The 13,283-nt window shown below is 46.2% G+C and overlaps 1 protein-coding gene across 3 annotated transcripts in view; it reads left to right on the top strand.

The window, feature by feature from the left end:
* CALN1 (calneuron 1) overlaps positions 1–11,215 on the top strand; it is a 103,494-nt gene extending 92,279 nt beyond the window's left edge. For all 3 annotated transcript variants that reach the window (XM_021415782.1, XM_021415783.1, XM_021415781.1), the window contains 2 exons: positions 3,049–3,202; positions 8,351–11,215. In XM_021415782.1, the coding sequence (XP_021271457.1) occupies positions 3,049–3,202; positions 8,351–8,478 (282 nt within the window). In that variant the 3' untranslated portion in view covers positions 8,479–11,215. The remainder of the gene's footprint in view (positions 1–3,048; positions 3,203–8,350) is intronic.

Raw genomic sequence — 13,283 nt, forward strand, 5'->3', positions numbered from 1 at the left:
CCAAGTCCAACCCCAACCCACCCCCACCATGCCCACTGACCACGTCCAGTGCCACATCCCCATGGTTCTGGAACACCTCCAGGGACGGTGACCCCACCACTCCCTGGGCAGCCTGTGCCGATGTATCACTGCTCTTTTGGAGAAAAATTTTTTCCTGATATAGTTCCTCTTCCTGGAAGACCAGTTGGCACTGGAACAATAAATAATTTCTCCCTGTATCAGCATCAAGCTTAAAGGTAAGAACTGGAGACACAGCATCAGATGCATATCTGGCAAGAGAAGAATTATTTCCCACTACAGATTAACTGGTACAGGAAGACCTCAAAGCGCACAAGTCATTAATGTTTCCACATTGTTAAGATAAGCAGATGCCCATGACTGTGTTTGTAATCCAGGTAGCCTGAAGCAAGGCAATGGGTAGCACCACAGTAAGCTATAAAGTCTTGTTAGTAGAGATGCTGCCATACAGGGAGACCTGGAGCCCCTAAGGGTAAGAGGAAAGGAGTGGCATATCTCTACATAGGGATTGGGGTGTCTGTGTTACTCTCCATGTGGCCAGGGTGCACCACATACAGGAGATCCCTTGTACGCAATGCAATGCCCATAAGAAGTCTTTGAGCACTTCCAGCAAGTCTAAAGAAAGCTCACACATCCCTGCAGAAGTCCTCAAAAAAGGACACAAAGAAAGATGAGCTCATAGAGACGCTGCTGTGGGCCTTGAGCACTCCCAGGTGAGCATCTGTCCAGGTTGGTGACAAGTTGTGGACGTCTTCTAGAAAGACAATTCTCCGAAGGGGGATGGAAATAAACAGCAAAAACTGTGCATTGGCTTCAGATAAGTCCAGCATGTGTTGAACAGCCCCATCCCTGGAGGTGCCCCAGGCCATGGATGGGTCCTGGGCAGTCTGAGCTGGTGGGGAGCACCCAGCCCATGGCAGGGGTTGGAACTGGATGGGCTTTGAGGTTCCTTCCAACCCAACCATTCTATGATTCTATGATTACATTCTAATGAGACAGGACAAAGTAACCCCAGTGCAGACAGGCTGCTTCTGTTGATAGGAAGGGACCACTTGGACAAGTAATGGGTTTCAGCACAGGGTGGACTCAGGAATACACCAGGGCTGAAGTTCAGGTTTGAGTTCTCACAAGAAAAAAACTTTGCAGGAGAAAAGGGCTGGATGGAAGATGAGAAAGCACTGCTTTCCCCACAAGTACACATCCACAGCACTGGTGTGCAGTCAGCACTGCAGGAACCAACCAGGAGGGCTGCGAACCCTGGGCAGCCCCACGGCACTCTGCAAACCTTTGCTAATGACAGCTCCTGGCACTGCTGTGAGACAACCGCACGTGTCGGCCCCAGTTTCCACACCATTACTTACTGGGAGAAATGCTTTCCCTAATCACGGTTGAGAAATACACAGCTGTACATTTTACTTGCTCTTTTATCATTAAAGAAAGCAGAATGTGAGGGGTGAGATTTCCTCATGCACAGCAAAGCAAGCTGGAAATTTATGACTAAATACAGGGGGGATTTGCAATTCAGCTGTGAACTGTGCAGCAAGGGGCTGCTGGTGACCAAGGTGTGCTTGCTATTTATAGCTGAATGTTGAGTCCCTGAGGAACAAGGAAAGCAGCAAAACAACCAAACCCACCAAACCAGAGTTTCAGAGAACTCAGCTGAGGTAGAAAATGGGAATTTTGCCCGCCGTCCCCACACTGTCCACTTTTCTGCAGATTTTCTGCACCAGGTTTTGAATCATTGCACGAAATAAATAAATAGAGTGGTAGGAATCAGTGCTTCTAAATGGATAAATATATATGCATGTGTGCAAATCTGCGTATGAATGTGCAGAAATACATAAACGTGTCAGGGTTTGGGTTTAATCCCAGTGCATATACTTCGCTCAGTTGATCACTTTGAGGACTAATGATTTTGCATCTGTGCAGTGAGGTGGGAAGCAGTGGTCAAGGAACGCAACCTTAGATAACGCACTGAGCAGCTCAGAGCTGATAAGATTTGTTCTGTCCTTAAAGCCCAGGGGGAAAGGAGGGGGGATTGATGATGTACTGTGTCCTGATGCCTGCTGTGCAATCTGATCACACACTATCGCCATGCTCTCAATTGCAGAATTGGGCACAGGTTTGTGTTGCCTTTCCTCCAGCACAGTGCTAAGCTAGTGGACATGCCCTCTCTTGTGTACCATTAGCAGATATCGATACCATGGACCTTACACATGCGCAAAGTTCCTCTGCTGCAAAATGTTCTTTTTACATATTCTGCAGGAAAAAACTCTGGTTTTAAAGCATTTATTTGGTATGTACAGGAACAACATTTATCTGCTGGATCTACATTTCTGTGAGAGAACTATTCTCTGCTTCTGCTGTTCACACTGGAGTTGTGAGGAACAGCAGGGCAGAGAGAAGGTCATGGCTCATGGCAGGGCATAAGGTGGGGATCGGCTTGTGCTCCCAGGTGGCAGCAACAGGACAAGAAGTGATGGGATTAAATTGCGCCAGGGGAGGTTCAGCTTGGATATTAGGAAAAATTTCTTCTCTTAAAGAGCAGTGATGCACTGACATAGGCTGCCCAGGGAGGCGGTGGGGGCACCGTCCCTGGAGGTGTTCAAGAGCCATGGAGGTGTGGCACTAAGAGACATGGTCAGTGGGCATGGTGGGATGGGGTTGGGGTTGGACTTGGTGATCAAAGAGGTCTTTTCCAATGTTAGTGATACTATAATTCTATGATAAGAGTGACAGGAGAGTTTCTAAGGGATTTAGCTCTGCTGGGATGGCCAGAGCTGATGCTGAGCTGCTGTATCTCTACCAGCAGTAAGTAAGCAGCCAAGGGCTCTAGCAACATCCATTTGAAATATTCACACTAGTGTCCAGTGAACCCAAAAGAGCCACATTTGCAAAGTAACACTGAGGTATTGAAATGAGTATGGAAAAAACGCACAAGTGGGGAACTGGGATGTGCCCACATGCCTGCTTTCATCCCAGTACCGTGCTGCTCCTGCTGCCGTGCCTAACTCGGTTCTCTCCCTGCAGTTCGACATGCAGAGGATAACGCTAGAAGAGCTGAAGCACATCCTGTACCATGCCTTCCGGGACCACCTAACGATGAAGGACATCGAGAACATCATTATCAACGAGGAGGAGAGTTTAAATGAAAACTCCGGCAACTGCCAAACAGAGTTTGAAGGTGAGAATGTTTCTGTACGTTGTTCTCTTCCTGTTTCCTTTGTAAAACTCGGTCTGATCCAATGACGTGCCACAGGCAGGGATGCATTTAGCATGGAGCAAAACCTTTTGTTTCCCAGTTGTTCCTTGGATTATGTTCAACACAACTTTGCCATTAGATGGCTTGCGTGGCTACAAGGTGGTACTTGGACCAAGCTTCACTTTGGAGCCATCAGGAAAATGAGATCCATGGGTCAGCTCTAGTGCCTCATAGAAAATGGAAAAGAATATTTGTGTCAAATGTAGCCAACCTTGTCTTTTTTGCCCTCAGTATAAGAACATAGCAGACAAGTTTACCTACAAAGCCCAAGCCCTGTATTTATTCGCAGTGCAGAAATCCATTGGTTCCTGGCAAATCAGTGAGCTCCTGGCCAGCAGCAGTGGGGCAGCACCACTGGGTGAGCTCTAGGCTGAGGTATGGGGAGGGAAACATTTTGCTTCAGCAGCTGTTGCTCAGTGCAGCACTGCTGCATAAGTGATCAGTAATGGGGATAGAACGCAGCCCAAATTTTTACAGGGCGTTATGCACTTTGAATGGAGTTACCACCACTAGGAACATTCTCCTTTTACCAAGATGGAAAATTTACTTAAGGAAACCATTTTAAGCCACTTTGGGAGAAGGATTTTCTTAGCCAGAGGAACTCATGATGCTCTGAAGCGTTGCTGGCTGGAACAACCAAATACACAAGTCATTTCAAGTACAGAAAAGTCTGGGGAGATACTTACGGAGGAACTCGGGGTTTGAGCACATCACCTGGTGCTTTCCCACACCTGGTGCCTCTGAAGGGGCACCAGGCAGAGATGCTGAAGCATCTTAAAACAAAGCAAAGTGCAACACTTAGCCTGGCTAGTTAATGAGATTCAAACACTGTATCCAGCATGCTCATCCTCTGCTAACTACTGCAGAAAAGATACAGAAGAGCACGGCTGAATTTTAAGAAGCCTGCAGGAGGGAGGCAAGCAGCAACACTCTTCAAACCAAGCCCAGCAAGTGGCAGGGAGGAAGAGATGCTTACATCCATGGATGGAGCTGTCGGTCCTCACTGACCTGCTGATCTGGTGGAGCCATGCACCAGCTGTCACTGCTGCATCAGCGCTGGGGTGAACCATCCCAGACACAAAACCATGGGTCCGAAAACTTCAGTGCTCAGCGTCTCATTTTGGAAGTCCCAGCTTCCAAAAGTACAGCGAGAACAGCTTTTCTCGTGGGATGTTGGCATGGCTGGTGCTAGGCAGAACCTAGAAGCAAAACAGACCCTTTTTTAGATATTGTTAGAAATACACACGCACGCACAAACCCACCAGAGAATTAAAGATCAGCTCAGCACTGTCAACCAAGACGCTAAGTTGTGCTGCAGGTCCCAGAAGAAGGGGATGGTTCTGGTCTGCAGCAGCTCTGACAGCAACATTTCTCCCAGGGAAGGAAGGCTGAGCAATGTCCTGCAGCCCTCGGGCGTGGGTATGTCATTACCTGAAGGACCTCTTTGTGCAAGAGGAGACTGCCCAAAGCATTCCCATTTCCCATACACTGAGTTCCCTGCAGGGCTCGGAATGACAGGGCCTCTGCTGGCTTTAAGGGAGAGCTGTCGTGAAGCATGTTGGACAGCATCTCAGCTTGGCATTAAGTGTCTCCATGTAGGTTAGTTGCTCTTTGCCCACTTATTAATTAGCAGAGTGAAGGAGATGCTTTTGAGTACAACCACTCTAATTTATTTGAAGCACTGCATTGGAATGAGGTGAACAGCACTGTAAAAAGCAACTACTTTTTTTAACTGCATAGGTAGCCTAAAGAGACTAACTCAGAGGTTTACATCCATATTTAATGTACATTTCATCCACCCCATTAAAGTGGCTTTAATTACAGATAGCAATGAAGCCAAGATGAGCCCTGGTGGTTTTCACTGAGGTTAGGGGAGGACACGTACCTTCAGTTCCTTGCTGCTACAGGGGCTCTCCACCCACCGTCACCTCTGGGTGTGTTGTTGCCAACAAAACTGAGCCCTGAGACCCTTCTGCACACCTGGGACCCACTCAGCCCAGCCTGGCTGATAAAGTGATAGAGCATAGAAAAGTGTGAAGAGCTCCACCAATGTGGAAGCACTGAAGCCAGTCAGGTGCCAACCAGCACTGCACAGGTACCTTCACCATCAGCAAAAATACACATTTCTGTCATTCTCCTAACTTCACCATCTTGGCTTCTTGTCGTAATAAGGCCACCAAAACTAAACTTTATAATATTCATTGTATTTCAACACAGGTGATGTGCATTATTTCTCTTTCTTGTACTCATACATGCGCAGCCACACACACACACTTTCATTGAAATATAAAACTTGTGTTATGGTCACAGACAAGTCCAGGATTTTGTTCAGCTTGCTCTGAACATGAGAGTCATTTGCAAGATGTCAGCTCTAGGCTTGCATTACAACTTCCCCTCCTACACATTTCTAGGGAGCTTTGTTAGCCTTCTACTTGATGAAGAGCAAGGCAGTGAAAATGGCCAGCTCCTCAGTACCAGCAGCCCACACCAGCCCTGATAATGAAGAACACAACCAGAAGGGAGGTGCACTTATATTTGCAGCCCTTCTCACTATTTTTATTAATGCTTAGGGCAGGAGAATGAGGCTGAGAGCCAAGGAGAGTGCATGTTTTAATGGGGAGGGACACAAGGAAAGAACAACTGTTTGGAGTGACATTGACTAACAAACATTTGTAGCACAAAAATTGTCTGTCTGGCAGTTCTCTTTGTCCAAATGCTTGCGACATTAAGCTCAGGGCAAATTGGTGCTGGATGGTTACAGTGACATGGCCCAAATGCCTTTTTCTGCAGGCTCTCAGTGTTCCCCCTTGAGCATCCGAGCACACGGTGGGTGTCATGACCAGTCTGGCAGTCAGAGCCAGTGATCTGATGAACTCCAAAACAGGCTGGAAACACTGAGCCTGTATCTTCTGGAGGAGTTACAGCCATGGCAGTGTGTATCTACCACCCCTTGGCCATATCTTCCCAACCAACATGTTGGGAAGATGAAGGATGAGCCTGCTAGGGGTCCTTTCCCTGCCAGGAACAGGCTTGTACAGCTCAGAAGGAACCTCTGGCTCTGACCATGTTCAAGGAACTAGCTGAAGTCCAAGCCCCTGCATGTCCCATGGGCATTGAAAACTCCTTTTGGCAAGAGGTTGGATGTTAGGAAAAAATAGTTCTCTGAAAGAGTGATCAGGCACTGGCACATGCTGCCCGGGGAGGTGGCGGTGTCACTGTCCCTGGGGAAGTTCCAGAAGTGTGGAGGTTTGGTATTGGGGGATGTGGGTCAGTGGGCAATACCGGTGGAAGGTGGATGGTTGAACTAGGTGATCTTAGAGGTCTTTTCCGGCCTTAATAATTCTATGATTCTATGAAAATGCAAAGCAGATCAAGTCTCCAGACCTGTGACAATGCCCTCTCTTGAAGTCAGTAGGAAAAGGAACAGATACCATGCTCAAAGGGTATGTGAATTTGGAGAAATGAGGCAATTGAGGGCAAAAACTCATCAGTTACAGGGAGGGGAAAAGGTTTATCATATTTAAGAGGATGATTCACAGACTGATCCCAGGGCAGCACATGACTGTGTTAACAATGAAGAAAGTCAGCAACTTCAGCTTCTTAGTTGGTGAAGAACAATACCAGTGACTTACCTGGATCCTGCTGCCTTAAATCTCCATTTTTCCTTGTTTGAAGACTGGAAAAATTGTTTGCTTCAGAAACATTCCTGCTAGAAACACTGAATATGCTTTACTTTCTTCCTTTGGAAGGAAAGATACCACCAAAGTCTTGGCCAATCTTCACCTGCTCTCCCATCCATCAGAGCCCTACCTGAACAGCAGCACTGGTCACGATGGCTTATGTCACCACTCTGCCTGGCTGGGAGTGTTTTTCAAAGTGCAGAAATAACAAAAATTAAAAAAGAAATAACCAAAGCTGTTATTTAATGAGATTCTCAAAGCTCTGGCGCATCATGTGCGAAACCAAGTCGTTACCATATTGATCCTGTGTGCAGTATAAAAGCAAATGAAGGAATGAAAAGGTAGAGCTGTGCAGGCAGAAAGCAGTAATTTAGGAGAGGTCCTGGAAGGGGTGTTTTGTTATCTGAGCAGTGTGTAGCGAGTCCCAGTACTGTCCATACTGGCAGGGCATCACATGCATGAGGATCCTCTGCCTTTCTCTGTTCACCTTGCAGAAACTCCAGAGCCTTTTCAAACACTGATCTTCGTGGTACCCCAGTATTGTTCTGATATTCTCAGGTAGGGGACTGGTCACGTCCCACCCGTAAGGGAAGAGAAGGGATGACAAGATTTGTGTTTTCTCAGACCACAAGGTGTATCCTTCTGCTGAGCTTAAAAACATAATTAAATAAAATATGTCAAATGCTAAAAATCCTAACTCTGTCTGCATTTTAACTGCTGCAAATTAACCTCACCTCCTTTGACAACTGTTCTGCAAGCATTCGTTTGAAAAGGTTCTTAATAAGTCTGATTTTGCTTAGGCACTGAAAACCTAAAAACAGTTCAAAAAAAAAGTGAGTAATGTACTGTGCATACTCATGGGAGTGATCACAGTGGTTAAGTGTTCTCAGGGAGCACATCTTGAATCTCTGCTCATTCCCAGTTGACCTATAAGTGGAAAAACCTGGATATGTCTAAGGGGATTTGCAGAAAACCAGTATTTCTGATAAAATAAATGCATAGAAAACTTCATAAAGAGCTTAAAAAGAGCTACCCAGATCAAACTGAAACACTTAAATCTTCAGGCATCTGGAGGGTTTTAAAGCCAATGTGAGCAAGAATGGGCTTCCTGCAGTATGAGAGGGTGGTCTGATAGGAAAACTGGTTTGGAAGTAATGAAAGGTAAAGTTCATTGCTTGGAAATGTCCCAAAAGTACTCACCCTGTAATGGTCTCCTGTGGTCTTCAAGGAGAGGTGGGACTTGGCCAGCACAAGGTGTCTTTGAGGTGTGGGCTATGGCTGTGTGCATATAGAGGCAAAGGAGAATTTCTGAGCTCAGCTGATCCTGGCGGAGAGCAAAGATGTTTCTTTGTCCAAGTAGCTCAACTTTCCCTTGTTCTTTTTTCTGTAGTGCACGCCCAGAAGCAGAACAGACAGACCTGCGTCCGGAAGAGCCTTATCTGCGCATTTGCCATGGCCTTTATTATAAGCGTGATGCTGATTGCGGCCAACCAGATCCTGCGGAGCGGCATGGAGTAGCCTCTCACCATGACACTGTGACCCAAACTGACCATGCATGCGCATGCCACCGGGTGAGCTTCCCCCGAACCGACTCTCACACGGCAAAGAGACAGAGGCGGGCAGATAACGCACCATTCGACAAGGAGCCTGGGGCCAGCAGCGTAACGTGTCTTGTGAATCAACTACATCCTTTTGGCAGGGACATAAAAGGGCTGTCTTAACGCTTTAAAGGTTTTGTTTCCTAATGCAATAAAAAAAAAAAAACAAAAAAAACCCATATATAAACGTACAGAAGTCCCGAATTATTGCTTGAGAACAGCAATGGTAACTTGGAAGACACTTTCATCCAGCAGTCTGCTTTGCAGTTTTAAGGAGGCACAGCCTCGTGACTCACTGCAGCGGGGCTGTCTTTTAACCTAGGGGCCGACTGACTATGCCGCGTAGCTCCCCGGCGGGCCCACCTTCCCAGGAAGTTGATCGTAGCATTGCCACAAGCAAGTCCTGTTTGTTTTATTTCACGTACTTCGGCTTCACTTTGTTTTTCCCTTATGACCATGCCTTTGAGTTTATGGCATTAGAGGGGAGCTAGAGCATCCTTGTACAGTATTTTCGGAGTAAAGAAGAGGAGAATTTGCCAGCATCATACAGAATTTCTATTTTTGCTTCACAAACGTCGCCTTTGACACAGGACTGTGGGGTAGCAGGAGTCTGTTTGCCATTTTTTTTCCCACCGAGAATCAGGGCTTAAGAATCACCACCCACTTTCCCACCTGGGCATTCCTGAGATTCGTGCAGTCTTCCAGCCAGCTCTGCAACCACCAGCACCAGTTGAAACTCCTTCTGTTTGGTCCCATCTGCATATTCAACATTTGCTTTCCAGTAGTTTTGCCCTTCTGCTGTAACAGTCTTCACTGACCTTATTGAGACCAAAACCACTGAGAAGGCTCTGAGCATTTCTCCCTGCTCCTTGACCACCCACTTTTTACTTAATTCATTGTAGTAATTGCAGTGAAACCTCTGCATCCAACACCTTCTCGTGGGAGAGGCTGCATTTTCACCTGTATGGTGAGGTGGGACTTGACCAGCAAGTTGCTCCATCCCTCATGGTCCCGCCATCACCGCCACCACGTATCCCATGGACAGGCTGAAAGAGGGTGATCAGAAAATCAGGCTGCTGCAGAAAAGAAGGAATCAAACTCGAGCATACCGCCATATGTTCTGTAGTGTGTCAGACTTTCAGATCCCACAAGTGTTAGTTATTTTTCCTGGAAGAGATTTTAATGAGCAGTAAGGAGAGGATGGAGTGATGCAGACCAGCAGCACAACGTGTCCCGTGGAGCCAGGATTACATCTGAAAGCGTTTCTTCTTTTAAACCTGACACAAATCCTTGCATTTACCTTCGGATGAACTGTGCACCTATATGTCACCCCAGGAGGGATCTGGTTCCCCTGCCCTGATGGGTGATGGCTGCGTTTGGCGCACGGGGAGCATTGGCGTGGGGTCGGAGCGGCGGTGGCTTCTGCTGCCAACTGGGTGAGCTCCAGAAACACGATGGAACAGCAAGATCTCATTCCTGTGAATGTAGAGGACTGTTTCCTGTGTCACGAGAGGGGGCAGGATGGCTCCCAAAGGGACTGTGGACCATGAGCTTCGCTTGTCCTACACGGTGGCCATTGTCTCAAGCCTGGATCCATCCCAAAGACTCATTTCTGGTCTTTGTTCTTGGTTACAAGTTCATTTAACCTGTATTTTTCTAGTAACCTGATTTGAAAATGTACTTCCCATTGTTCTGTCTCCCATCACCCTTAAATCTCATGTATCTGCTTAGGATTTTGCCTTTAGGTCTGTGTTGCAGTTGCCCACCTTCACAACATTGCTGTTTTCCTGGTGCCCTGCTCCATCTCCAAAGATGACAGCTGTCATTTCCAAGGCAGCTGAGTCGTTTTTCTGCCTTTCACAAACACACATTTCTGTATTTCTGTTCTGCTGTGACTAATAGAGGTCAGCTACAAAATACTGTGCAGAAATTGTTACATCTCACAGAAGATGGATGGATTTGTGTTTGCTGTAGGGCAGAACCAGACTTCAAACCAACAGCAGAAAATCATAGGCAAGCTCTGAGCAGAGGATTCACACTGGTGGGGAACTCAGGGTTGCTCCCAGTGCTCACTGTGCTGTACACTGAAGATAAGGAGCTTGGAGATCCTTTTGAGGGGACTGTTGTCTGTGTTTTTAGGTCTCAGGGGCATGTTAAAGGTGGGAACAGCAAAAAAAAAAAGTCCAAATGTTATTTGCCACTGAGTGGTACTTATTACTTTTTTTTTTTTTTTTTTTTTTGGTGGTTTTTTTTGTTTGTTTTCCCCTGGGACAGCGCTGGAGTGAATGTGGGAAGCAGAGCAGATGGAGCTGGAGCCGAGGTGGGCACCAACCCACCAGCCCCACTCAACTCAGCAGCTCCAAAGCAGTGCCTCTTTGCATAGCACAGAAAGACAAGTAAAACACGTAGACCAGGCATTTCTCCACATTCTTCTCACTCATCCAACAGCTAACACCAGGCAGACTCCAATTATAACAGCTACCTTACAGACAAGATAATCTTTTCCATTCCTTCAAGCTTTCTGGAAGGCTCAGTAGTTTCTACACGCATGTTTCATAAAAACTTTTGTAAATACAGTCATTGTTCAGCACAATTCTTCACCTTGAACGTCCATTTGTAAAACCAAACCTATAATTAATATATTGGTAAAAGCCATAGCCTGGGGTCAGTAGAGTTCATTGCAAAACTCCCCACTGATTTTACTGGGTACGGGATTTGGGGACTTTTAGTTCTGCTTTTTTTCTGTGGGGAACCCAATGTATCCATTATGAATGAGTGCCATGTCTTTGCAGAGGTCTCCTTTTCCTTCCTTGACCAGCCTTTCTTCATCTAAAGCGTCATGAAGCTATCCCTTCTTTCATCAGTCAGGCTCTTCGAGTAACTAATGGCAATGCAGAATGGATCAGGCCATGCCATTTCAACCCTTCCTCTCCCAAAAGACTTCCAGTGATGCTTTCCCATGCTTCCTAGCCAGCAGCACTGGACCTTTGTCTCCTACCTATCTCCCTGGTTCCATTTATGTAACAGCCATTTATCTTTTTTTTTTCTTCTTCTTCTTCATAAGAGGGGGAAAAAGGGACTTTTTATTGCTTTTACAGACAGTAGGTAAAAATAGAGCGATAAAATTTTGATTGGAACCTGATGGCAAAGGTTTAGGAGGAAGAAAGTAGAAGAATAAAGAAATAAAAATAAAAAACCCACATCCCATACTTTAAAAAAAAAAAAGAAAGAAAGAAAAAAACTATTTAAGTGCTAATTAACATACTTTAAAAAATACCCAGACTGCAGCAGCACTAGGTAGAGCTGTCAGAAAAAGCACTAAACTTATGCTCTTGCCAGTTACATGAGAATTTAAGTGTCTTTTCAGCACTGCAATTCTGTATGAAAAGGATATTGCTATGGCAACCCTCGCTGTTCGTGACATGTGTGCCACAAAGTCGGAGCGACATGCAGCAATTGCAAATGTGCTCCCAGCCAAGCCAAGGCTGGACAAACGGCTCCCAGCGGCCCGGGACAGCCTATTGGCTCAAAGATGAGCAAATTATCAACAAATTCTGAGCACCCCAAAGACAACTCTGTTGCCTTAGCCATAAAAATATAAGAATTAATAAAAGGTGTGTAATTAAACAGATCGGCACACAGGGAAAGATTTGAAGTGGCTGTGATTGTTCTAGCCTGAGAAAGGCTTTGATCTGGTTTGGCTTGGGAGCAAATGAAATTAAGGCAGTGTAAGCATTGGTCAACACAAGGTGTCCTGCACTTGTTGGGCAGGTCTCCCATGGAGGGACCAATCCCCACTGGGCAGGACTTGGCTTACTGCTTCTGCCCGGCACAGAGCTGCTTTGCTGTTAGCCATTTGTGGCTTTGAAGGCACATCCCATGTTCAAGCAACACAAGGCATCTGCTTCTGGAGAAGTTAATGAGGAAAAAATAATTATTTTTCATGTTTAATGGGTATTCACAAATGTGCCAGTGACTGTTAGGGGACACCTCATCCTGATGGAGGGGCTCACGGACTCCTGAGGACACGGTCCCCCCATGAGCAGAAGGGGTGGGAGGTGGGAGACCTGACTACTCTCACTGCACTCAGGGAAGCTAGAGCTGAAGGTTGGTTTCATACATGCTGTTTGGTGTTTGCTGGGAGCTTACTTTGGATACGATGAACTACTAGGGCTGGATGTTAGTAGCTTCACAACAGAGATCTCCATCAACTCTGTAATAGAATAGATACGTACATATGCACTGTTTTAAGCTGAGACCAAGTAAGTGAGGAGTTTTTTTGGTCCTTCTCCCATAAGACTTAGAATAGTGAGGAAGTGAATCAAGAACAGATAAAAAGCATTCCTAGGGGTGCTACTTGAGGTGGATAAAGTCTTTTTGACAGACTTGGATGAGCAAAGTGCCTACTGGCAAACACTTCATTCCATGGAAAGAACACGCATCTTTCTACCTGCTGCAAAAGACCAAAACATCTCCTGGGACACTCAGAGGACTGTCCAAAGCCATCCAAGGTCCAGTGCTGGCTTTGCTTGGGATGACACAATGCTTTGCCCGGTACACAGAAACTTGCAGCTTTTTTCCATGAAAGACTCTCTTATCCTGCACGTAGCACACACGTGCACAAGCAGATAGCTCTGCCAAGGGCTGTCATCACACAAAAGCGAGAGGTTCACAGTCCCAAGTCAGACTTAGATCTGTGAAGAGAGAAGCAGTAGGAGGAATACA

The sequence above is a fragment of the Numida meleagris genome, chromosome 18 (assembly GCF_002078875.1).
Source record: "Numida meleagris isolate 19003 breed g44 Domestic line chromosome 18, NumMel1.0, whole genome shotgun sequence".
Taxonomy (NCBI): domain Eukaryota; kingdom Metazoa; phylum Chordata; class Aves; order Galliformes; family Numididae; genus Numida; species Numida meleagris.